Source organism: Dendrobates tinctorius, unplaced genomic scaffold (assembly GCF_039654945.1).
Source record: "Dendrobates tinctorius isolate UK_male_01 unplaced genomic scaffold, ASM3965494v1 ptg000241l, whole genome shotgun sequence".
Classification (NCBI taxonomy): domain Eukaryota; kingdom Metazoa; phylum Chordata; class Amphibia; order Anura; family Dendrobatidae; genus Dendrobates; species Dendrobates tinctorius.
In genome coordinates this window covers 21,637,978-21,665,737 of record NW_027361908.1, presented here as the reverse complement: position 1 = coordinate 21,665,737, position 27,760 = coordinate 21,637,978, and the positions used below count along the sequence as shown (strand labels likewise).

General features: G+C 43.0%; 1 protein-coding gene across 1 annotated transcript in view; it reads right to left on the bottom strand.

Moving 5' to 3' along the window:
* Positions 1-27,760, bottom strand: part of LRRIQ1 (leucine rich repeats and IQ motif containing 1) — a 267,121-nt gene that overhangs the window by 197,980 nt on the left and 41,381 nt on the right. The window contains exons 7-10 of the mRNA XM_073556994.1: positions 21,070-22,200; positions 13,782-13,934; positions 10,355-10,505; positions 2,904-3,097 (exon numbers count right to left, since the gene is read on the bottom strand). Of these exons, the coding sequence (XP_073413095.1) occupies positions 2,904-3,097; positions 10,355-10,505; positions 13,782-13,934; positions 21,070-22,200 (1,629 nt within the window). The remainder of the gene's footprint in view (positions 1-2,903; positions 3,098-10,354; positions 10,506-13,781; positions 13,935-21,069; positions 22,201-27,760) is intronic.

Genomic DNA, 27,760 nt, shown 5'->3' with positions numbered 1-27,760 from the left:
CAGGTATCGGCGTACTCAGGACAAATTGCACAATAACTTTTGCAGTCCAATTTCTCCTGTTACCCTTGGTAAATAAAATAAATTGAACCTGAAGTATTTTTTTAGTGAAAAAAAGTTAAATGTTCATTTTTTTTTTTAAATATTCAAAAAATTCCTGTGACGCACCTAAAGGGTTAATAAACTTCTTGAATGTGGTTTTGAGCACCTTAAGGGGTGCAGTTTTTAGAATGATGTCACTTTTGGGTATTTTCTATCATATAGACCCCTCAAAGTGGCTTCAAATGTGATGTGGTCCGTAAAAATAAAATGGTGTTGCAAAAATGAGAAATCGCTGGTCAACTTTTAACCCTTATAACTTCCTAACAAAAAAAAATTTTGTTTTCAAAATTGTGCTGATGTAAAGTAAACATGTGGGAAATGTTACTTATTCAGTTTTTTGTGTGCTATATCTCTGTGATTTAATGGCATAAAAATTCAAAGTTGGAAAATTGCGAAATTTTCAAAATTTTCGCCAAATTTCCGTTTTTTTCACAAATAAACGCAAGTTATTTGAATGAAATTTTACCACTAACATGAAGTACAATATGTCACGAGAAAACAATGTCAGAATCACAGGTATCCATGGAAGTGTTTCAGAGTTATTACCTCATAAAGGGACAGTGGTCAGAATTGTAAAAATTGGCCTGGTCATTAACGTGCAAACCACCCTTGGGGCTTAAGGGGTTAAAGGGAACCTGCCAACAGGTTTTTCCCATATATCCCATAGAGCCAGTACCTGTAAGCCCTCACAGCATTCTAGAATGATGTCTATTTGTCGCCAATGCGCTCTACATGACACAAAAAGATCTTATACTCACCTATGGGGCGGTCTGGTCCGATGGGCATTGCTGGTCTTGATCCTGACTCTTCTCTTCTTGCTTTGTGTGGATGACAGGTCATAGGTTATTCACACAGTCTCCTCCATCGCACTTCTGCGCAGGAGTACATCTCTCTGCCCTGCTGAGGGCAGAGCAAAGTAATATAGTGAACAAGCGCGGGGAAAAGCTCAGGCACACACGCATTACACTACTTTGCTTTTCCCTTGGCATGGCAGACAGATGTGCAGCTGCGCAACAGCGCGATGGAGGAGACTTTGTGGCTGACGTATGGTGCATCATCCACAAGAAGGAAAAAGGAGGATGGCGATTGTAAGAAGAGAGGAGGCGCCAGATCAAGAACAGCTATGTCCATTGGACCCGACTGCCCCGTAGGTGAGAATAATAAAAGCTACTTTTTGCGTTATGCAGAGTGTATTGGGGACATATAGACAGCATTCTAGACTGCCGTATCAGGGGGCTACAGGGTGCTATAGGTGGTTGCCTGACTCAATATGGGAAAAGCCTGGTGACAACCTCCCTTTAACGAGTTGCATTTGAGGAATTAGCATAGTGTTCCACTCTTCACAAAGTATAATTACAATATATTATATATACATTATATATATATATATATATATATATATATATATATATATATATATACATACACACACACACACACACATATAAATACGTGGTCAAAATTATTGGTACCCCTTGTTTAATGACAGAAAAAACCCCAATGATGACAGAAATAACTTGAATCTGACAAGAGGAAAGAATTGTCTCAGATTAGAAAGAAAGTTGTAGACAAACATGTTAAAGGTAAAAGTTATAAGACCATCTCCAAGCATCTTGATGTTCCTGAGAATACAGTTGCTCATATTATTCAGACATGTAAGCTCCACGGGACTGCAGCCAACCTCCCTGGACGTGGCCGCAGGAGGAAAATTGATGACAAATCAAAGAGATGGATAATACGAATGGTAACAAAAGAACCAAGAAAAACTTCTAAACAGATTAAGGGTGAACTTCAAGCTCAACGAACATCAGTGTCAGATCGCACCATCCGTCGTTGTATGAGCCAAAGTGGACTTCATGGGAGACAACAAAGGAGGACACCATTGTTGAAAAAAAAATCATAAAAAAGCCAGACTGGAATTTGCCAAACTGCATGTTGACAAGACACAAAGCTTCTGGGAGAATGTCCCAGCTTCTGGGAGAATGTCCTATGGACAGATGAGACAAAAAAGAAACTTTTTGGCAAGGCACATCAGCTCTATGTTCACAGATGGAAAAATGAAGCATATCAAGAAAAGAACATTGTCCCTACTGTGAAACATGGAGGAGGGTCTGTTATGTTCTGGAGCTGCTTTGCTGTATCTAGCACAGGGAGTCTAAAATCTGTGCAGGGTACAATGAAATCTCAAGACTATCAAGGTATTCTAGAGAGAAATGTGCTGTCCAGTGTCAGAAAGCTTGGTCTCATTCGCAGGTCATGGGTCTTGCAACAGAATAATGACCCAAACACACAGCTAAAAACACCCAAGAATGGCTAAGAGGAAAACATTTGACTACTCTGAAGTGGCCTTCTATGAACTGAGCATCTTCGCAAAGAGCTGAAACATGCCATCTGGAAAAAGGCAACCATCAAACACGAGACAACTGGAGCAGTTTGCTCAGAAGTCTCATTGATAGTTACAGGAATCGTCTGATTGTATTGATTGCCTCAAAAGGTTGTTCAACAAAATATTAATTTAAGGGTACTATCATTTCGGCCCAGGCCTACTTCATGAGTTTTATTTTTCTAAAAATTCTGTGGAAGCATGGTTGAAAAGCAATGTCTGATTTTCATTTGTTCATTTTCATAGATTTTTGATTTATTATTACTTTTGTCAGATTCAAGTTACTTCTGTCACCATTGTGGGTTGTTTTTGTCATTAAATGAGGGGTACCAACAATTCTGACCACGTGTCTGTATTTATATACATACAAACACAGTATGTTATAAACTTATCTCTCTATCATGTATTCGGAATGCTTTACCTCTGACAAATTATTTCCTTGTAATTTTAGAACCTGCAGGAGGCCACAGTTCTGAATTCCTTCCAGTTCCGTGAGATAATTATATGAACAGTCCAAATAGGTCAACAGAGGTGTTGCCTCAAGGGCCTTAGTGGATATCAGCTGGTTATGATCCAAAACCAGCCGCTGAAGGTTTCTCAGAGGCTCTAGTCCAGCTAAAAAAAAGTTATGCAAATCAATCAGAATTCGGTAAAAAGGAAAACAATATAAATGTAGATGTATACTTATATCATCTAACCACACACAAAAATGTGTGAACTGAATGCCTCTCACTTTTCCCTGTTTCTTAAACCCCATGTTCACACTGTCACTTTGTACTCAATAAGGGTGCATTTATACTCCATGATTATCATAAACGAATGTTCCTAGTAAACAGGCTGCCGATCGACCAAATGACAATGAGCATTGTACAAATGAGTCAAAAACACTTCATCATTGTGTAAAACTAATTTTTGGTTGGCTTAAAAAAAAAAATCTTCATTATTGACTGATCTGTACACAGCATAACCATTGTCAGCCTGTTTAACCCTTTCATGACCTTGCAATTTTCCATTTTTTTCTTCCCCTTCTTCCAAGAGCCATAACTTTTTCTTTCCATCAAAGCCCTATGCGGCTTGTTTTTTGTGGGGCGAGTTGTACTTTTCAATGACACCATTTATTTTATCATGTGATGCAATGGAAAGCGTGAAAAAAAAAATCCAAGTGTGTTGAAATTGTAAAAAGTGCAATTCCACAATTGTTTTTACTTACCAAATTCCCTATGTGATAAAACCGACTCGGCAATAGGATTCTCCAGGTCAGTACGAGTACACAGATACCAAACATGTACAGTTTTGATTTTTTTTTTTTTTTTTTTATTTAGGTGTTGAAAAAAAAATTGGAAAGTTTGTAAGATTCGAATTACCACTAATTACCCCTTTTCCAGCCTTTTTCCAGTATGTCCCTCTGGATGGCACACAATGAGTATAGTACTTTATGCCTATGAGAAAGGACATAAGTTCGAAACGCGTCAGCGTGCGGGGGATGTTTTCCCCTTGACATTTAATGACACGTATGTTTTTAACTATTTACAAGCTATGGATTAAATAAAAAGACAAAATTTGAATTTTTATGGAAATCATCTGGTGCTGGTTTTTTCTCTTTGCCTTACTGGGCATAAGAAGAGCCTGTGGTCGGACGGCGACCACATCTCTTGTATTGAGGCCACTTCTCCTGCCTCCTAACTGTGACCTGTGGGAGGACATCATGGCCATCTTTTTGGAGACTGTAGTGTATGCTGTGGGCTCCATTTTCCCCCTATCATCGCACATGTGCATGCCATGACAGGAGCTGCCGGGAAGAGGAAGAGACAAGGAGCATAGGTCCAGGGTGAGGTGCGTATCTGTGGCAGTGGAGATAAGTGATCACAGCCTGTTACCTGTGATTACTATTCGCCGCCAAGTTGATAGCGCATAAAAGACACAGCACTGCGTGGGAGCGCGTGGTAGTTAAGTAGAAGCGTTTATTGTTTTTTTCTTATTATTGAATGTATGGAGGCTATATACCAGGATGGGGCCATATACCAGGATATGGGCTATATACCAGGATGGGGTCATATACACTGGCCGGGGGCCATATGCCAGGATGGAGGCTATATACACAGGCTGGGAGCCATATACCAGGATGGATGCCATATAACCAGGATGGGGTCATATACCAGGATGGAGGCTATATACACAGGCCGGGGCCATATGCCAGAATGGAGGCCATAAAACCAGGATGGGGTCATATACATAGATTGAATGCCATATACCAGGATGGGGGTCATGCTCCCCATATCCCTCCATACAGTATAAAGTATTCCCCATAGGCCTCCATATAGTATGAAAACTGCACTCCCCACAGACCTCCATATAGTATAATGCACTCTCCATAGGTCTCCATATAGTATAATGCACTCCCCATAGCCCTCCATATAGTATAAGGCACTTAGCCCTGTATCTAATGTCAGCATGTGTTACTAAGTGTATATAATAGAGCATGTGATACACTCCACATATTTAAACCCAGCTTATGATACAGAGAGCAGCACTATCTAACACAGTTGGTGCTGCTGGCCATCTTCAGTGACACTGTACTTGTCAGTATCATTAGCAGTCACCAACAAAATTGCTCCTCACTGTGATTATAATTTTATCCTTTCTTATCTTTTTTACAAACACCCAGAAGTGAATGGTAGGGTTGACATCACACACGTGAGCAGATCCAGCTCACATTTACTGCAGCCATAATGTGAGCTAGTTGCACACTGGGTTTTAATGACAAATTTTTGCAGCTGCTCCCCCTAGTGTTTCAAAGTGGAAATACCAAACTTTTTAAAAAAATTTTTTCATATTTTACTTCATTAAAACAAATAATATTTAAAAAAAAGAAAAAACATTAATGCTTTTACATTTTTTAACCCCTTAACGACCGCCGATATGCCTTTTAACAGCGCCCCCCCAGCGTTGGATATTCTTCGGGGTCTCGGCTACAGGGGGTAGCTGAGACCCCGGAGAACATGATTTGGGTCAATTTTTACCAATGCTGCACTCACCGTTATTCATGAAATAACGGCGACCGCAAAAAAAAAAATAAAATGTCAGATTTCTCATTTAATTTCTCTCTCCTCTGATACGATCTAGCACTTCAGAGGATAGAGAAATGGTGTCCCTCAAGCCCACCCGGTACCTCCGGTGTCCCTGGACCCTATTGCATCAACCGGTCCTTTCCCCCAGCCGTCGGCGTCTTCTTCCAGAAAGAAAATGTCGGGCGCGTGCGCAGTGCACCCGCCGAGATCTGACGGCAGGCAACAATAGGAAATTTTTCCTATTGGTTCATTTTGATCACTCTGATAGACCCTATCACAGTGATCAAAATAAAAAAAAGTAACTTCAAACCCCCCCCTTTATCACTCTCTTAGATAGGTAAAATAAAATGTATTTTTTTCCATTAGGGTTAGAGCTAGGGTTATGGTTGGGGTTATAGCTAGGGTTAGGGTTATGTTTGGGGTTATAGCTAGGGTTAGTGTTGGGCTAGGGTTAGGACTGGGCTAGGGTTAGGATGGGGTTGTGTTGGGGTTAGGGTTATGGTTGGGGATTAGGGTCAGGGGTGTGTTAGGGTGAGGGTTATGGTTGGGATTAAGGTTAGGGGTGTGTTTGGGTTAAGGTTGGAGTTAGAATTGCGGGGGTCCCACTGTTTAGGTACATCAAGGGGTCTCCAAACACGACATGGAGCACACCACTGAAACCAGCCAATTTTGCTTTCAAAAAGTCAAACGGTGCTCCTTCCCTTCTGAGCCCTGCCATGCGCCCAAACAGTGGCTTTCCCCCACATATGGCGTATCGGTGTACCAAGGAGAAATTGCACAAAAAAATTTTGTGGCCCATCTTGATACCCTTGTGAAAATAAAAAAATGGCTACAAAATAAATCTTTTTGTGAAAAATGTAAAATGCTTATTTTTTCTTTCCCCATTGCTTTAGTTCTTGTGAAGCACCTAGCGGGTTAATAAACTTCTTGAATGTGGTTTTGCACACCGTGAGGGATTTTACACAACATCGTGAATAAGACACTACTGGATAAAAGAGTGAGATAATGGATATTTAAAATTATGTAATTTTTATGTAATTTTGATTGAATCATGATAAAATATAAGAATAAAATAATAAAATATCAGAAGGTGCAGAAAAAGAAAAGAGGGACTTAGGAACTCACAATAGTATAGTTACCCACCTGGTAAATAGCATGACCAAATCCTAGCATATAGGAATAATCATGTGTGAATCCTACGACGCCCCCTGAAGAAGCAGGGAGAAACTTGCGCGTCGGGGCAGAGAGACGGGACTCATTCATTTTGTGTCACACCGCTAGGACTTAGGTAAAGTTGTCATGACCATGTATGCTTGTTAAATTGCTGCATTTATTTGCATTTATACTTTATTGGACGGTGATTCAGCTGACTTTTGGTCTTAACCCCTTAAAGACCAGGGGTATTTTTGGTTTTGCATTTTCATTTTTCCCTCCCCTTCTTTCCAGAGCCATAACTTTTTTATTTTTCCGTCTATATGGCCATGTGAGGGCTTATTTTTTGCGGGACGAGTTGTACTTTTAAATGACATCATTGGTTTTACCATGTCATGTACTCGAAAATGGGAAAAAAATTCCAAGCGCGGTGAAATTGCAAAAAAAGTGCAATCTCACACTTGTTTTTTGCTTGGCTTTTTTGCTAGGTTCACTAGATGCTAAATCTGACCTTCCATTATGATTCTCCAGGTCATTAAGAGTTCATAGACACCAAACATGTCTATGTCCTTTTTTATCTAAGTGGTGAAAAAAAATTCCAAAGTTTGCTAAAAAAAAAAAAAAAAAGTGCGCAATTTTCCGAGACCCGTAGCGTCTCCATTTTTCATGATCTGGGGTTGGGTGAGGGCTTATTTTTTCCGTGCCGGGCTGACGTTTTTAATGATACTACGTTTGTGCAGATACATTCTTTTGATCGCCCGTTATTGCATTTTAATGCAAAGTCTTGGCGACCAAAAAAACGTAATTCTGGCGTTTTGAATTTTTTTCTCGCTACGCCGTTTAGCGATCGGTTTAATGCTTTTTTTTATTGATAGATCGGGCGATTCTGAACGCGGCGATACCTAATATGTGTATGTGGGATTTTTTTTACTGTTTTATTTTGATTGGGGCGAAAGGGGGGTGATTTGAACTTTTAGGTTTTTTTTAATTATTTATTTTTTATTTTTGGCATGCTTCAATAGCCTCCATAGGACGCTAGAAGCATGCGCAACCCGATCGGCGCTGCTACATATGGGCGATGAGCAGATCGCCCATATGTCGCAGATTTACTGCTGTGCTTTCAGCGCTGCCCACCGGGTGGCGCTGAAAGCCATATGCCTGGAACAACCATAGAGGTCGACCTCTGGTTGTCCAGGCAACATGACGCCGACCCCCGATCACGTGACGGGGTCGGCGATGAGATCATTTCCAGCCCAGCGGCCGGAAATGCTATTTAAATGCCCGCTGTCAGCTTTGACAGCGGGATTTAACTAGTTAATAGGTGCGGGCGGACGGCGATTCCGCTCGCGCCTATTGCGGGCACATGTCAGCTGTTCATAACAGCTGACAAGTCCCGGCTTTGATGCGGGCTTAGTGCCAGAGCCCTCATCAAAGCGGGGGAGATGACTGATGACGGACTGCGTCCGTCATTGGATATTAAGGGGTTAAATGAGAGAGAAGCTGTGTTTTCCCTATTGCCTTCATAGGCCAACATGCTTTCACTACAGATGTGATTTAGAAATCTATCTTGATAACAATAACATTTGTGTGTGCATTTTGGTCTCTGCAGGACAAACATTTATATACTTTTCATGTGCTATAGTGCACAAACTATTTATGAAAGGTGTGCAAATTACTTTCAGCACTGTAGTATAGGACTTACTGCCTCGGTAATAGGAATCACACATGATTATTGCTGTATGCTAGGATTTGGTCATGCTATTTACCAGGTGGCTAATTATACTATTGTGAGTTCCTAAGTCTCTCTTTTCTTTTTCTGCACATTATGATATTTTATTCTTGTATTTTATCATGATTCAGTAAAAATTACATAATTTTAAATATCCACTATCTCACTCCTTTATCCAGTAGTGCCTTATTCACTATGGATGTTGTGTAAAATTGCATTTTGAATTTGGGAGTGGGCACCTAACTTAATAGGTTTGTCAACCAAAAAAGGACATCTTAGTGTATGAATACACCTTGATGGGTGCAGTTTTTAGAATTGTGTCACTTTTGGATATTCTCTGTTATATTGACTCCCCAAACTCACTTCAACTGTGAGATGGGGTCCCTAAAAAAATGGTTTTGTAAAATTTGTTGGAAAAATGAGAAATCGCTGGTCAACTTTTAACCCTTATAACGTCCGAACAAAAAAAAAATCTTTCCAAAATTGTGCTGATGTAAAGTAGACATGTGGGAAACCACTAACATGAAGTACAATCTGTCACGAAAAAACAATCTCAGAATCAGTGGGATACGTTGAAGCGTTCCAGAGTTATAACCTCATTTAGTGACAGGGGTCAGAATTGTAAAAATTGGCCTGGTCATTAAGGACAAAATTGGCTGTCACTAAGGGGTTAAATTGTTGAAAAAATGTTTCTTTTGATGGCACCTTTCTTTTTAAAATAAAGGGATAAAGAGTAGAGTACTGCAGTGCACAGGCGATGGGCCTCTCTGACCTTTCCCGGCGTCTGCGCACTGCAATACTTTGCTCTGCCCTCAACCCCCTGACATTAGTTTCGCTTGATTCACAGCTTAACAATCCACACGGTGTACATTGTATTTGTTATGTTTCGGTCACTATCAAGTTGCACTGCACCATAGCGATACAGAACATCTCTATCAGCGCTTTGTTCCTCCTCCTGTTCCCCTCACAGCTCCACATGTACAACTTGCCTACATTTCTGAACCCACAGTGTCAGTTTTTTGGATTATTAGAAAGGTTTACCATTGTCTGAAGAAGGTCCATGATAGCGACTGAAACGTAACAAATAGAATGTACACCGTGTGGATTGTTAAGCTGTGAATAAAACAAAACTAATTTTTCTGCATTTGGGAGTGCCGGATTTCTTATTCTATATTGAATTGGGACTGGTACCCTTTTCTGTGCACCCCGCATCTGAACTCTCGGAGTGACGTGTCTTTTTGTCAAACTCAACCCCCTGAGAAGTACACCTTTGCAGAAGGGCAATGGCGGCTTCGCAAGAAGATGGGTGGCACTGGACCCGGACCTGCGACACCCACCGGACCGGACTGCATCGGACCGACCCCCCGGGTGAGTATAATAAAACTTATTTTTCTTATCTTTCAGGTCGGATCCGGGGCTTATCTACAGCATTACAGAATGCTGTAGGCAAGCCCTGAAAGGAGGTGGCCACAGCTTATAGCGGCCAAAACAGGTGACAGGTTCCCTTTAAGGTTTAGATTTCCCTGACACATTAAACATAAAATACTTGATGACGATAAAACACTTACATGTGTGAAGTGCTGCTTCTAGTAGTGTCCAGCCACCCCAACGCACGTTTCGTTAGAACTTCATCAGGAGGCACACGCAAAAACAAGACTTGCGTTGCCAATTATCATTCAGTACACATATGCTGCAATGTTTATTACAGATTATTCACTGCCCATTTTAAACATGGTCTTTCTGTGTAAACAGGTTAGTGACCGAACAACGACCACTAAACCTGCTCCCGGTCGTTTAATGTGCAGTGTAAATGACTGTTACAAAATAGTTTACAAAAGTTATATGGTTAATGCAAATATAATAAAGTAAATTCACAATTCACATTTTTGGCATTATACACAAAGCAGTAATAAACATGCTTACCAATTCGGGTTATTAGGTTGAAAGATAGTTCTAAATCCATAAGTTTTTCACAATCTTGCATTCCATGAATTGATGTGACCTGGTTCCTATTTAACACTAGCACACACAGGTTTTCCAATCCTTCACAATTGATTATACTGATGCTATTTTCCTGTAAGAAATGTTTAATAATTTGAAATAACTGGTTTTACAGCAGTAATTAAATGTAACTATGTCTCTATGTATTATGACTTTATAGTTATGACACAGAACAATGCATTTATCAATCAATTATCCATTTGAAATCAACAATTTATTATCATGCTGCTGCGATGCAGGTAGGTGCAGGCTCCACAAGATGGCAGTACAGTGGAAGCAGGACTGCACCTAAACAAAGCTGGCCTGCAGTGCAGCAGCAAGGCTACCACAGGTGGCAGCAGAGTAGTCAAACTAGCCAGGTCAAATCCTAGACTGTAGCGCGGCACCAAAGGAATAAGCAAACTCACGGTCAGGGACAAGCCAGAGAATCAGCAACAGTCGAAAGCGGATAAGACAAAGACAAAATACAGAAGCAGGTCAGGATGCAAGCCAAGTCAAAACCGGGGAGTCAGCACACTAACGTCAAACACTGAGTCATGACGGAAATAGAGGAAAACAGAGGCACGGGATCAGATAGCAAATGTAGCAGGACCAATCAGAGTCAGCTACAGCAGCCCTAGGCAGGAACTATAACTGACATCGTCTGCAGAAAGCAGAGGCGATAAATAGCAAACCTGAACCCAGACTGAGGCTGAGAAAGGTTAACCCCTTCATGACAAGACCGGGAAAAAGGGAAAAACAGGACTCCAACCCCAGTCTGGATCATGACATTTTTGGAAATTCTGGGAAATTTCATCCCATGACATTTTAGTTGTAACTTTTTAAATCCGAAAAAGACAATCAGTTGTCTGAGTAATTTGAAGATCGGTGCTGCACAAGAATACTGACCATACTCAGCTGGGATGTGGCCCTTAGACAATGCTGGATTGGAAGGACTAGAACAATATTTTGGAAGGCTGTTAGATATAGTTTTACCAGAACACAAGCAACTGAGCAGAATGGAAGTGTCCTAGAATAACTGTCTAGATGAAGCGTCCTACTCGCCAGAATTGGTAAAGGCAGCCTAAAATGATCCATTAATAGCCCATATCTGATCGTTCACAACTGCTCCTCCATGATATTTCTGGAACGTACATGGGTTAAGAGACCAAACAATAAACCTCTGATAAGCAATATGTAGAAGCAATAGAATGCCTCCTACTGAGCAGGACACAACGCTATGTAAAGGGGATGTCAGATTTATTTTTTTACTAGTCCCTAAGCTTTCCCTTGGCAACGTAGACAAACTTGTAAAATACTTATGTTCAAAATTACATATACATAAGTGGATCAATGTTCAAAAAAATAGGTTATAACACGGAGGACCGTGAAACCAGATGCAAACAACACAAGAGAAGGGGTGCTTCCTCAGAAGGGGTGCTTATCCATCGAAACGCGCGTCAGGGGGACCCTCGGTGATATCCTATTGTGGTAAATATAATCTATATATAAGTTTATCTTTTACAGCCATGAGGTGCACTTCGTTATACCTGGTCCTCTCAGTATATTTACATCACGCATTGTAGATTTAAGGTCTTTGTTACCTTTCTGAGGAAACCAGATATGGGAAAAACTAGCAATACCAGCATATGATTAACTTTATGTGCATGATTTTGGTATAGGTATTATGAATTGATAATTTTGCCTACAAATTTTTTTGCTGCACCAGCACTTTATGTGTTTTTCCATGCACTTTTATGGATTGATATGGATATGTTTGGAGTTATGAAATACATTACCTAACTATAATACTTTTTGCCTACAGTATCCTCACTGCACCAGCACTTTATGTATTTCTTCATGCATTTTTTGGATTGATTTAGATATGTCTGGAGCTATGAAACATATTGCTCAATAACATTCTTGCACTAAGCACTTTATATAAAAAGTGCTTTCTCGTGCCATTATTAATGTAGTTTGTTACCAGCTATTCATTGTGTCACCCAGTGCGCTTGTTTTCTGCTATTCTATTTCTGTATGGTTTGCCGTTTCTAATTTTATTCTGTATTTATTTAAATAATAAAAATATAATTTTTAACCTTCATTGGAGGACCTTTTCTCTTGTGTTGTTAACAGATACATAAGTATATGGGCTGTGCTGAAGTTGTAGGATCGTGCATGCACTGAAGACATTGGATCAAAGACACGATCGCCGCTGTCTCCCCGTTCGGACGCAGGTCTTGTTGCTGGGATCAACACCTTATCCTGTAACACACGTGGATCCACTGCACCACGAACCAGGGAGAGCCTCTAGGCGACCACCTGGGTTTTCACTACAACCCCTGATTTTGGGGTTAGACTTGGGCCAGAGATGGACACCAGGTGCTACTCTAGGACAGATCCTGGTACTATGGCAGCTGACCCCAAGAGTTAGGACTGTAGTCACAGACTTGGAGTCCAACGTAGGACCGGATATTGGTAGAACAGACAAGTGCGGGTACAGACGTGACAGGGTAGTTAGTAAGCTCAGGTACAAGTTTCAGTGCCGTTTTAGGTTCAGGTACCACTGGAGCAGTTTCAGGTTCAGGTACCGCCAGAACCGTTTCACGTTCAGGTATCACCGGAGCCACTTCAGGTACAGGTACTGCTGAAGCCGTTTCAGTTTAAGGTACTGCCGGAGCCGTATCAGGTACCGCCGAAGCCGTTTCAGGTTCAGGTACCGCAGAAGCAGTTTTGGGTTCAGGTACCGCAGAAGCAATTTCAGTTTCAGATACTGCCAGAGCAGTTTGAGATACCGCTGAAGCAGTTTCAGGTAAAGTCGGAGCGGTTTTGGGTTCAGGTACTGTTAGAGTGGTTTCAGGCTCAGGAACAGCTGAAGCGGTTTCTGGTTGGAAGTACAGATACAGATCAGACTGGAACATGTACTAGAACAGATACAGGCTCAGGGACTTGGGGCTATTGGCGTGGACACATAGGATTGTGCACGCTGTCTCTATAATAGACCAGAAGCGCGTACGCACACAACCTAAGCGAGTCACCAGGAAAGCAGTGCAGAACGTGCTAGGACTCGGTAGCTGGAGCGGGGGGGGCACAGGGCAGCCAAGGCGGTGAGTACGTTGATGTCCCTGCTGGGAAGGAGGAGCAAAATCATGCAGGGACACCAGCATTACATATTCTTTCATTCTTTCAGGGATTATATCAGGGCCAGAGGTGCCTGGCGGTGACTTACTTTATTCTCACAACTAAAAATATTTGCATGATCGGCTTAATTGAGACCGCATTTGTATGGGGGGGATCTGTGAACAAGCACACTAACATGTACACTTAGAAGTTTTAGTATAGTCGTATGTGGGAAAAAAGTATTAATTACCTGGACATCTATGTATTCCAAAGCTTTGCAGTTACTTAATCCATCCAGGGAAGTTAACTCACAGCGTCTTAAAGACAGAAATTTCAGTTTGACACATTTTGACAATGTTGAAAGACTACAGCCTGGCAGGTCATGAAGAGTCACTGTTGTAACCTAGAAATTAAAGAAATGATCTCAATGTTTGTACAGACATTACATATAACTGGGAGATGGGATTACAAGAAAAGCTGGATGGCAATAATCAGTGAAAAAAAAGTATGTGTCCATTACAATACGTGAATCGAAAGAAGAAATTCCTGAAACTGAGTCGCTGTAAAATAAAAGGTTTATGCAGGATTGTCCTTCATTTATACAGCAGTGTAAGTGAAAAGAGAGTGGAAGAATCTATTACACTTGCAATGATTCATCAGAAATAAAACTTGATCATAACAGAAGTAAATGGTGACAAATCTGGTACTCGAATTTGGAGAGATTTTCACCAGAAACAGAAGTGAATGGATTTTATAGAGTGCTTTGAGAGCAATGAGATAAAGTATACGGTGGACAATAGACTAATGGAGGGCTGTTAGGACATTATATTCAGTGTCACGGTGGTATCTCGCATGCCTCCTCAGTGCTCCTCTATTCACTGTGTGATTTCTCACCACATCGGCCGCCCCTCTAGTCTGCTTCTTGCAGCATCTGCATGGCCTTAGAGAGGAGTGGGCAATCTCTGCAGGAATTTAGCCCTGCTGGGTCCTGCACAGATTAGGTTCCCCAGCTTATCCCAAGCCAGCAGGGCCTTTAATAGGCAACTTCTCTTACCAATCACCACGCAATCGGGCATTCAGCTGTATCCCGCTACCTGTTAACGACTCGACTTGTTTACACTTCCTGCCTGATATCTCTGCTTCTGATCTAACCTACGTTTACTGATCCGCTGCTGCCTGCCCTGACCTCGGACCATCTGACTTGCCCCTCTAACTCGTGCCGGTCAGCTGCTGCAGACCCGGGGACTTCCCTGAAGTGGTCACCATCAGAGGCTCTAGTGGATACCTGGTAGTCTCTTAATTACGCCCCTCCAGGGTAAGCCCGATCCGTGGCACAGTGGGTCCACACCCACCAGTGTTATATTTCATTTAAATTTGCCTGATGAAAGGGCCTCTTTGCTCTGAATACTTGCACATATCTTTCTTTTGGTTACTCTTTCTTGCAAAAAAGGGTCTCTCTCACAAACAGATTTAGGGTATGATTCACTAAGCTTGGTGTGAAGGAGCCACACTTTATCACCCCATCTGATGTCAATAATATGTCAGCAGGATCACGTGGTAAGGTCTCACCACTTGTACAAACGTGACGTTCCGCACCCCTTAAGGAACACACAAGGTCAGCTTGGCACAGTTTTACACAGACTCCCCCTTGTCCACATGGGCCCAGGGAGGTACGGGGAGAAAAAGTAGATGGCCCACACAGTCACTGACGTGGCACCACACTCGCGGTTATATCGGGCCAGAAACCCGTCCATGAGCAAGAAAAGCCCCAGCTAAATGGAGCGGATGTCGAACATTTGCACTTCTTCATCACTATTAGAATGAATGGAGAGGTTCAGCTGAGAGCTGGACTTGGCAATAACTGATGGTGCTTCCTTAAAGAGGTTGTCCAGTACATTTACATTAATGACCTATTCATTGGATAAGTCATCAATGTCTGATCGGCAGGGGTTCAACATCCGGCACCTCCACCAATCAGCTGTTATCGGTGTCGGCTGGAAGTACTCACTTGCTGAGCTTCTCTGTCTCTTTGTACTGGCCGTTGCAGGGGACTACACACCAGTTTCCTATTGATTTGATTAGAAGGCAGGTGTTCAGTAACAAGTCCTAGCCGCTACCAGAAGCAGTTGGTCGGCGGGGGTGCCGGATGTTAGACCCCGGCCCATCAGACATTGATGACCCATTCTAAGGATAAGTCATCAAAGTAAAAGTAGGGGACAACATCTTTAAGAATAGGGGTAACGCTTAAACTTGAGAACACATCTTCTCAGTGGCATGCGTCTTGCCAGAAATGCTGGAGTAACAATTCTGGCATAAAAAAAAAAAAACACCATGCCACTATTGGAAAATCTGAATGGCAAGTATTACCACTCTCTGTTCTGGCTCCTCCCCAACTCCATCCATTTTGGTGGAGCAGCCCAAAAAGGCCAAAAGTCGCTATATTTTTAAGCAACTTTGAAAAGCTGCAAATTTTTAAACACAACGCAAAGTGTTTTATGCCGTTGGGCTGTGTACTAATGTCATCAAGATTGTAGAGGAATAATTTCAAATGAAAAGAATCTATTAAAAAAGGGCAAATGATAAAATTCTTTAAAAATTAGATGTTCGCCAAGTCTTACACACATAAGAAAGCCGTTTGCTGAATTCTTGTTTTACCGACAGCTCTCTCTCCCGCAGTGTGTGTATATGTTCTGTATGGGGAAACGAGACTAAGATTCTGCCAGATTCTTGTGGTGGCCCATCTTCTAACAGAACAAAACGATCTGGCGTGTAAAATGAAACTGTCCAATCCTCCTTTTACCTGACCTTGTCTATCGGAGAAAGTCAAAAGATGGTCAGCCAGGTATAGCAGAATCAAGAGGTTTGGACATTGCTGTAATGTGTATGGCACCTTTACTTTAGTACATCTTTACGGTACATACGTTTCGTTTTTTATATATTGTACTTCTCCAACCTACGACCTCCGAATTGTTCTTTAGCCAATGTTCTCCCTGACCTTAGTAGCACATACTGTGCAATACAAAGCAAGACTGTTCTCCAGGTATTTTTAATCAAAAAGAAGTCTCCTCGAACGCCTCGCTTCTAAGTTCAATTTAAAAGCGCTATAAATTCAAGAAGATATGACATTATTTTTTGTTTGAGCATCAATAAGATGTTGCTAGTTAAAGTGTCATACGGCAATGCGAGCTTGGATAAGCTTGTTTAGAAAGATTCCAGCTAGGATCATTTTCTTCAAATGAAGAACCATAACCACACACATCACGACATATTGGAATCATTTCTTTTATTACTGAAGCTGAAAGCCGTGTCTGTTTTCCTACACAACATGAAATGGTTCTCTTTTGATATGCAAAACTAAATCTTATATGCTATGGAAAATGCTAAAATGAAACCTGACACATGGAAAAGCACTGACAGGAGGACTTTTTTTTTAATAAATGTATATAAGTATCTAGAACAGTGATATAAAAAGTGTTTGTGGGTTTTTTTTCAAAACCGTATTACACCCTTTAAGCAATGCTTTATCCAATTGTATATGATAAAACAACATGGTGCCGATGGTGCAAACAGCCCATATTCAATGCCACAGAAAGGTCAAAAATCTGCTCTCTTCCCCCCTCATTTATCAATAGAAGTTGTTTGGTAAAGGGGTATTCCCATCCAAGATCTTATCTAAATTTGTAGTCGATGTGATAATAATAATATTAGCAAATACCTCCAATTAGAAATGTTGTATAGTTCTTCTGATTCGCTATGTCGCTTACCCCATGTGCAGGCATTGCAGTAGCTAAGGTATCCATGGATATGCCCACTCACATAGTGACAGTTAGCGGTTAGTGGTTGTAACCATGGACACCTAAGCTACTACAATGCCCCGCACATGGGGTAAGAGACACAGTGAATCAGAGAACTATACTACATTTCTAATTGGAGGTATTTTATAATATTATTATTATTACACCTACTACATATTGGGATATGATCTTGGAGATGGGAATACCCCTTTGAAGCTCAGTGGATTTAACTTTTACAGTGTCTCTATTGTTGTCTATACACAAGGATGAAAATATATGTTAAACCATTATTCCTAAGAGGAGTCCATCACTATAGAAAATTAAGTCAGCAAAACATGAATCATGGCAAGATCATTGATGTCACTGGCCAAAAGTACATTAGTGGTCAGCATTGTTATTACAATTGTTACAGTCAGCTGCATTGATCAGTTACAGTAATGTGACAACACTGCAGTACTTTGCAAAACAGCCCTTTCAAACAGCTAATTGGTGGGGATGCCAAGAGTCAAACCCCAACCGATCTGATATTGATTGTTTAACGTAAGAATAAACCATAAATATTCAGAACCTAGAAAACCTGTTTACAGTAAATCTCCCGCTGTTGCGTCATTGATTTGCAGTGATAATATTGTGTACATCGGCCACGTAATCGCTGCAGCCTATCATTAGCGTCCGTGTGCAAGTGTCATACATGCAAGTGAGACTAGTGATTGGCTGCAGTGGTTACCTGACTGATGTGCATGTCAATGTTACAGATACGATCATTGGAGTAAAGTCTCATAATTTTTTAGGGGCGCTCTTAATTTTTTTTTTTATAACAATTGCAGCTGTTGGCATTTTCTTTCTAAGTCCTGCACAATGTCTTTAATATTATCTTCTTTTTCGGTCTCATACTGCAGTAAATTTTGTGAGAAACAACCAAGATACTGTAAACATGCAGAATATCGATTTTTCTGCTCCTTTTAACAAACCTTACATTGGGCCTAAGGCTGTAATGAAACTGGCTGCAGCAGGAGCCCTCACCCACTGCCGTCTGACACGCTTTACCATGCCCCCAAGCACCCTCACCCCGTGTGCCAGCCGACAATGTGGGCAATCACGGAGGAATAAGCGCCTCCGTTCTTTGCAAGATTTCAACTCGCGGAGGAAAGCAGAAACTCTGCTCACTTATTTACTGATTTATTTTGATCATACATTACAAACTCATTTAATAAAGAAATAAAGGAACCGGATCTCAAAATAAACTATCTGCAAATAGTGAAAATATAGGCGCGAAAATGAAAAAAGTCATGTGTCCCTATGACAACATTGAGCTGAAATAACACAGCTGGCGGAAGCTGTGTGGACGAAGGTTCAGAAGTAGACCATCCAACCATCCCGGATCTAGCAGAACATTCCCAGATTTGGGAAGCTGTCCCACCGTCCCAGGATCTTGTCGGTATGTCCAGCCTTCAACTGTATCAGCTTCTTAAAGACACAGATGAAGATGAATACAATGGTTGAGTAGGGATGCCTTAGCTCCCTGCTCCACCGTTCAGCTTGAGATGATTAAGTCTTGGCACAACAAGCTCAATAACATCAGTATACTGTGTCTCCTGCACCAAGTCACACCAAGCACAGGCCGGAGCAGCTCATTTGGGAAAATGGTTTATGGTAGTATTTTTTTATTAAGCCAATGCACTAGTAGAATGAGGTAGAGGAACATGAAGGGGCACCATAATGTGTGTGAGGATCTCTATACTTTGTACAGGGGATCATGTATGGAGGCACTCTAGAATATTGACTCTGCAGATGGCATTAGTGTTTGTATGTGGGGGCGTTTGTGGGGGACACTGTAGGGTCATCATATTGTGTACGGGGGGAAATCATGGAGCGTCATTCTGCATAGGATGGCATCATACTGTGTTGTGGCCATGAAAGGGGCAACCTACTGTATGGGAACACTAAGGCGTTTCAATAAGGACACTATTTCTATGTGGTTGCTCAGAAAAAATATGTGTGGTTAAGAGGAAATTTAGTACAAAAAAAAAATTGCTGAAGGTCACGTATTGCCACTCATTCCTACAAAGCTGATAATTCGGTACAGGAATAAAGTATTCATTTTTTTTTCTCCTAAAGAAGCCAGATTGTAGAAATTTTGGGAGTATGCCTTGAAATGTAGTCATTCAGGTGACTGACTTGTGTCCCGGCTAGATCATAAAGCGATAGATACTTATGTAATCACACCTGTCACCTTGTTATGGAGCAAAACACATTTTCATCTCACCGCAGCCAGTCACATATCACTGTAAGGGCACAGTGCACGGAACTGGAAACAATTTTGAAGATTCATTTGAACACAAGCTAAAGTGCCAATTGGTCCTTTTACAATGTGTCTCCATATGTGTTTTTAATACAATATGTAGCTAAATTATACGCACTTAGGATATTACTTGCTGCATAACCACAAAACTTTCAATTTCCTGTGCTTTCTATTTGGTAGAACAAAGCATAAAAACATGTTCTGGACGATACAGCCTCTAATTATTTTCAGGCTAAAATCAGTAAACATTTAGCATTTCATCTAAGCAAACACACAGTGTAATAAATACAGTGCAGTAAATGGCCGGCCAGCAAGAGTGGAAACACTAGGAGCATGTCATAACTGCATGCATGTGTCATCCCACAGAAGAAGGCCACCACCAGAGGCTCGTAAGTGTGGTCACTTCTGATCCACATAAGCAGGTCAGAGTGCAAGAAAACAGAAATCAGGATGAGCATTTCATCCCTGAAAGCCCTTTTACATAAGAATGCTTGCTCACGATCACAGCCAGTGTACAGATACCACCGATCAGCCAAAAGTGCTCGATTACCAGATGCAGGTCCTACAGTCATTGCTGTAGGCAGCATGAGTTTGGGTGTAAAAAGGTGGACAGTATGCAAACGATATGGAGGACTGAAAATTCATATTAATGATTAGTTGGTCCCATATGACTATGTAAAATCTCTAAATGAGTGCCGGTCGACTCATTGTATTGTTTGATCATTAGAGTTTAAATCTGTCCGTGTAAACTCAGCTTAAAGGGATTGTAAGAAGTTCTTATGTAAGCCTCTACTTATAGGACATGGGATAACTTACTGAATGTTGGTGGTCCTATCGCTGCGCAAAAAGAAAATGGGGATTTGTAGGGTCCTATGTGAATGGAGTGAAAGTTGGGCATGTGCACCTTGAATACTTTCTATGGATCTGCAGAAGACAGCTGCATACAGCGCTGTAAATTATCGTATACATTTCAGTCACTATTCCTATGTATTCGAAAAGAAGTTCTTCAGCAGCTGCAGTGTAGAATATGCAGTTCTGTGTGGGAAAACATCATAATTTAGTTGCTACAGATCATTTCCTTTTGGACTGGATTATGGGAAGTTTCATACTAGTGAATATTTTTTTCTTAGGTCCAGGTTCAGGGGAATATTAGACACAGATCTGTATTCTGCTGAGGACTGACAGTAGGGTTACAGAAACTATCATTTGTAAGAGTGACAGCATAGTGGATGCACAATGTAATATAGGCTTGGAGGAGGGCCATGCTTGGCATATGGGACATAGGGTGACTTGTGGGGCGTTGATCAAACAAATTCGATAACTTTGGGTCATCAAATTAAAGAATTTAACCAACCAGCCATTTGACATAATAATTGCTATCACCACAAGGATACCTATTAAAACATTAGTATATTCATTGTCAAGTGAAAAGTTGATGCTACCTGTTCCAAGTGCTGGCATGGAGAGCTCTGAAGAATAAGGGCTTCCTTTAGTGGAGGTAACTGTTTGGCCGCTGAGCTTTTCCTTTTACTTGCTTTCTTAATCACAACCCTTTGGCTATCCCTCAAAATCTTGGACCAAGGTTTGCAGGATTTCATCCATGCTAGTCTCTTCGCCTCAGCTTGATCAGACAGAACCCCATCATTTAGGGATTCAGAAATAGGTGAAGTTTGCTCTTTTGAGCTTCCTGCAATCTGGCCTTTGTCTTGTTTTTCTAAGCGGATTGTGGTGGGCATTGTACTCAGAGCCTGTTCCCTAGTGGAAGGAATTGACATACAAGTCAACATAGAAGGACTTTCCCTTTCAATATTATTCTGTACATCCTTGGTATTTTCTTTGTGTACTAATGGTGAACTATCAGTGTCTATTTCCAATTTCCTGTTGATATCTCCAGGCTCCATATTAGATATTCTTACATTTGCATTATTTTCACTGTTAGTATCCTTCATTCTGTAATTTCTTTCTTGTTGGATCTTCCTGTGCATTTCTTGATTTTCCTCCTCCTCAGACCTCTTTACAACTTTCTCAGCTCTGTTAAGGCTGTGATTCAGTTCCTTTGGTTGACCTTCTTTAGGTTGGCTTCGATTCTTCAAAGAATGTGTGGGACTGTTCGCTTCTGGTTTTCTTTTTTCTTCTAGTTTCATTACGTTGGCTTTCTCCAGTCTAATTTTTTCTTCATTTTTCTTCTTCTCATATTCCCGCTGCCTCATTTCCTGTTCCAAAAACTCTTTCCTTTTGGCTTCTTCCGTTTTCCTTCTTGCAATTTCCTCATTTTGTTTCTTCACTTCATCTTTTCGTCTTTTCTCCTCAAGCTTCCTCTTAATTTTCTCCTCTAGTTCTCTCTTTTCCACTTCCATTCTGTGCTGTAGTTCTTTCTTTCGTTTCCTATCCTCTTTTTTCTGTATTAATATAGGGGCGTACATTTTGTGTACCCGGTGGCCTCTGAACACTGCCTGAATTTTAACAGCTGATGTAGATTGCAGTTCTTCCAAATGCTTTTTGACCTTGGCCTTTTGTTCTTCAAAGGCATTTCTTTCAATTATCAAATCGGCTTCAATTTTGTTAATTCGATTCTAAAAGAAATAAATTTACCAAATATAAATAAATCCAGTTCAATAAGCAACACAAAAATATTGCAGATGTACATAAACATACCCAGGATTTACTTGCACTGTATACAAAGTGGAAGACGTCACTACTATTATGTTTATAGTAGAGCACTTAGATCAATGTGTAGTTGTGTACAAGCAGAAGACAAATGGACACAACACGTGCAAACGATTTGTCTATGTGTGTAAGGACATTAGCTCCATATCTTCAGAAACAGGAGAACTGAATACTAATTTTAGACATAACATTGTTTGCCCATCATAAACATGACCTGCTGCCATTTACAGATGTTATCCTGGCTGGAGAATGTTAGAGGGAATATATCACCAGGTTTTTGCTTCTTAATTTGAGGACAGGAAGAGTTATGTATCGTTACCGCTTTATAATTCACTGGTGAGGCCACATCTAGTCTATGGGATCCAGGTTTGGGCTCCACATTTTAAAAAGGATATTCAGAAGTTAGAGTCACTTCAAAGGCGGCAACTAGATTATTACAAGGGATGGAAGGCCCCTCATATGAAGAGAGGTTGGAAAAGTTGGGCTTGTTTAGCTTAGAAAAAAGACGCCTTAGAGGAGATCTAATGTACATGTATAAATATATGTGTGGTCAGTATAAAACACTGGCGCATGACTTATTTCTTCCAAAGATACCTAGGACCAGGGGGCAGTTATTACCGTTGAAAGAAAGGCGATTCCGGCAGCTAAACAGGAAAGGGTTCTTTACAGTTAGAGCAGTCAGACTGTGGAATGCCGACAACAAGGGGTAATAACGGCATATGACAGCGTTTAAAGAAAAGGGTTGGATGATTTACTTGATACACGCAACATTGTGGGTTTGTTAGGGCTGGCGGAAGGCACCAAATAATAAAATAATAGTAAGGTGCGTTGGCAGCCCAGGGTCCACCGTGCAGGGGTGATAAACTGCTGATTAGTAATGGCTGAAGTATAAAGCGGTACACAAGAGGTCACACGTGGGTTAACTTCACCCAGTGTGAACAAAAGCGAACTCTGTTACGACAGAGCCGCGCCACCGCTGAACATAAATGCCGGAGCCTGTTAAAATCACAGCACTAGGCAAGAGAGCGCTCAGTATGCGGTCACAGAACTCAGCCCCAAGGACACGAGGTTTAAGTCCCTCTAGACCTACTGAGCGCGCGGTGTCGCACCTGCAGACGCCACTACAGCTGCTGACTAAGGTGAAGTGTCGAGCACGTACTCCGTGGCGTGCAGAGCCACCGGTGGACACTGATGTTAGTCTCAGACTCTGCCTCTACCTACACCTAAGCCTGGGCGCTAAACAGGCTAGGCTGCACAACACATGCGTACCAAGGGTAGGGGTTTCAAATGAGTCAGTCACCAGAGACATTCATACTTGCATACAACACTCACTCCTCATAGTCTGGTAATGCAGTCTAAACTAGAGCATGGCCGAGCAGCCATGCAAACCTTTTATAGCCGTGTCCTTCCGGGACCTTCCTGACCGTCCAATCCGAGCTGGAGAAGGACCTGAGCATGTGACCTCCGATCTCCAATGAGAGATCGTCCCAAGGGCATGCTCAGTGGACCGAAAGGAGGACTTAGTCCCTGGAGTAGCTCGCTGCTGACCAGCATGCGTTGCTATAGTTGGACCAGAGGTGGCAGCAGCAACCAAACCCACAGAGCTAGTCTGGGCAGAGCGCCGGGACCGACGAGTCTGCTGAGCAACCTCCTCTGCGGCTGGAGAGGAATGGGAGACCGCCGGAAGCAAGGCTCGGGATTCCAGCTGTGCAGCGACAGGAACCCGACGCCTAACATTACCCCCCCTTAGGGCCCCCTCCTCTCTGAGCCTCGCTCCGCTCAAATTCCGCAATGAGAGTGGAGCGTGGATGTTCTCCACTGGCTCCCAGGTCCGAGCCTCTGGACTATGACCCTTCCAATCCACCAAATAAAACTTTTTGCCCCGCATCACCTTGCATCCCACGATGGCATTAACTTCAGACTCGTCCGAAGACAGATCTGATGTCCCGGCAGATGACTCAGAGAACCGGGACATGTGAACAGGCTTAAGGAGGGACACATGGAACGTGTCAGAGAGAGCCAAGTGTGGTGGAGGAGCCAGATGGTAGACCACAGGATTGATCTGCTCAAGGACCCTGAAGGGGCCAATGTAGCGCGGTGTGAACTTAGCGGACTCAAGCACTTAGCATCCTGATGTTTTGGTCGGAGAGCCACACTAAGTCGCCAGGGGCGAAGGTCAGAGCAGGGCGCCGGTGTGCATCAGCGGAGGTCCTCATTCTCTCCTTGGAGGCCCGGATAGCATCCTGAGTGTGATCCCAAATATCACGTGCCTCCACCGCCCAGTCTGCCACCCTAGAGTCGGTGGATGATATGGGCATGGGCACAGGGACGCGCGGATGCTGGCCGTAATTTAGGAGGAATGGGGTCTGACCGGTGGAGTCGGCCACAGCGTTGTTCAAAGCGAACTCCGCCCACGGCAGCAAGGATGCCCAGTCATCCTGCCTGGCCGAGACAAAATGTCATAGATATGTGACCAGGGTCTGGTTGGCTCTCTCTACCAACCCGTTCGTCTCGGGATGATAGGCTAAGGAGAGATTTAGCTCAATGCCGAGCACGGAACAGAGCTCTCTCTAGAACCGAGATGCAAACTGAGGATCCCGGTCGCGGACAATCTTATCCGGCATGCCGTGCAGGCGGAAAACATGCTTAATAAACAATGCTGCCAGGCCCCGTGCAGAAGGTAGCCGAGAGAGTGGTACCAGATGCACCACATTGGAGAAATGGTCGGTAACAACCCAAATGACGGTGCTGCCACTGGACTTGGGCAGTCCCACCACAAAGTTCATACCGACCATCTCCCAGGGCCTGTCTGCTACAGGCAGGGTGTAGCCCAGCGGGCCGCTGCCGAGAGGATCGATTCTGGGCGCAAGAGACGCACGCCTGAATATAGTCCCTGACGTCATGGGCCATATGCGGCCACCAGTACGTCCTCGCCAGAAGCTCAGAGGTCCGTTTGTTCCCAAAATGTCCACCCACCCTGGACGAATGAGCCCAAGAGAGGACCTCCGGTCGCAGACGGGCAGGGACAAAAGTCTTGCCCGGAGGTACAGAGTCAAGGGCGACCGGAGCCACGGTCCTCAGGCTCTCAGATGGGACTATCAGCCGAGGCTCCTCCTCCTCCGATGACACCACGGAACGGGAGAGAGCATGGGCCCGGACTGTTATGAATGGGTCACCGTGGAGGAAAAAACCTAAACAAGCTAAGCCCCAGAAAAACCAGAGAGGTTGGTAATTATGCAGATTGCATATCCCTAATCCTAACCACACAACTAGCAGCAGCCGTGGAGCGTGCCTACGATGAACCTAGACGCCTCGTCACGGCCGGAGGACTAAATAAGCCTAAAGCAAGAAAAGGGGAAAAGTAACTGCCCCAGAGCAGACCCCACAGGAATAGACAGCCCCCACACATGTATTGACGGTGAAACAAGATGAAAACACAAACATAGGCAGGAAAATAGGCTGAGCAAACGATGCGGCCCAAACTAACTAGAAAGGATAGGAAAGGAAAGACACTGTCTGCAATCTGCCAAAAACCCTACAAAAATAATGTCCAACACTTCTGATATCAAAATTAACCCTGAAGTCACTAGACTTCTCCCACTATATCAGCACTCTGAAATATTCTGAGGCAGAGCAAAAAGAGGCCAATCTAATAAGGGACAAAAGCAAATTGGCAAATACAGATAAGTAAGAGTGGAAATTCAGCACAGCCCCAGCCGGGGCTGGCTGACCACACAAAAAACTGAATAGACCAACAAAATCAAGTGTGAACATTAGCAGAAAAACTTAGCTTGAGCTGACTGGAATAGAGTTGAGGCCCAAGACTTGACAAGCCAGAAGGAATCACCAGCACCAGAATAGGGCGTCGGCTATCTTAAATCCAGTCTGAGATTCCTCAAGTCCAATCGTCATCCTCCTTATCAGGTGGCAGATCTCGACTGATTAAATCAGCCTCACTACCTCCTGTTACCACCAGAGGGAGCCTGGAAGGAGAACTCCCAACTGGTAGACCAGAAAATGAACTCACAACACTGGACATTCTTCTCCCCAGAGAGAAAATGCAGGGTGAAGGGAATTGGGAGAAGAACAAGGACCATCTGGCCTGGCGAGAATTCAGCCGCTGGTCTGTTTGTAAATAGACAAAATTCTTGTGGTCGGTGAGCACATGGAAAGGGTGGCGAGCCCTCTCCAGGAGGTGTCTCCACTCTGAAAAGGCCAACTTCATTGCTAGCAACTCCTTATCCCCGATGGAATAATTCCTCTCCGCCGGTGTGAAGGTCTTGGAGAAGAAGCATGGGTGCTTCCGACCTTGCAAGTCTTTCTGGAACAGGACCGCTCCAGCACCGACGGAAGAGGCATCCACCTCCAGAATGAAGGGTTTATCCACATCGGGGCGATGTAGAATGGGAGCGCTAGCGAAATGGGATATAATAGAGGAGAAGGCCTAGGAGACAGGTTCCGACCACAACTTGGGGTTTGCACCCTTCTTGGTGAGGGCTACCAAGGGCGCTACCAAAGTTGAGAAGTGGGGAATGAATTGGCGATAGTAATTTATGAACCCCATAAAGCGCTGCACAGCTTTGAGAGAATGGGGTTCCTGCCAATCCATCACCGCCTGTAGCTTGGCAGCATCCATGGCCAAACCCTGGGCGGAGATGATATAGCCCAGGAAAGGCAAGGACTCCTGCTCAAACACACACTTCTCCAACTTGGCATAGAGGGAGTTTTCCCCCAGGAGGTCGAAAACTTTGCACACATCTCTCCGGTGGGAGTCAATATCTGGAGAGTAGATGAGGATATCATCCAGATAGACTACTACCAAGGTGGTAAGCATATCCCGGAAGATATCGTTCACAAAGTCTTGGAAGACGGCCAGGGCATTACAGAGCCCGAAGGGCATCACCAGGTATTCATAGTACCCGTCCCTGGTGTTAAATGCCGTCTTCCATTCATCCCCATCACGGATGCGAATCAGGTTGTAAGCCCCCCGCAGATAAAGTTTGGTAAACACTCTCGCTCCCCGTAGTCTATCAAATAGCTCCGATATCAGGGGAGGGGATACTTATTCTTATCAGTGATGACGATAAGAACCCTGTAATCGATGCAAGGACGTAGTTCCCCACTCTTCTGGACGAAGAAGAATCCGGCCCCCGCTGGTGACACTGACTTCCTAATGAATCCTGTTGCCAGATTCTCCCTGATGTATTGAGACATGGCCTCTGTCTCTGGGAGAGATAGGGGCTAGACTCGACCCCGGGGAGGCTCAGCACCAGGCAAGAGGTCAATAGGACAGTCATAGGGGCGATGCGGTGGAAGGGTCGCCGCCGCCTTTTTGGAGAACACGTCCGCATACTGTCGATAGTGTTTGGGAAGCGAGGAAAGATCTGCGGGGACCTCGGTGGAGGCAACCTGGATGCACTTCCTCAGACATCTACCCTCACATGAATTACTCCAACCAAGAATTCT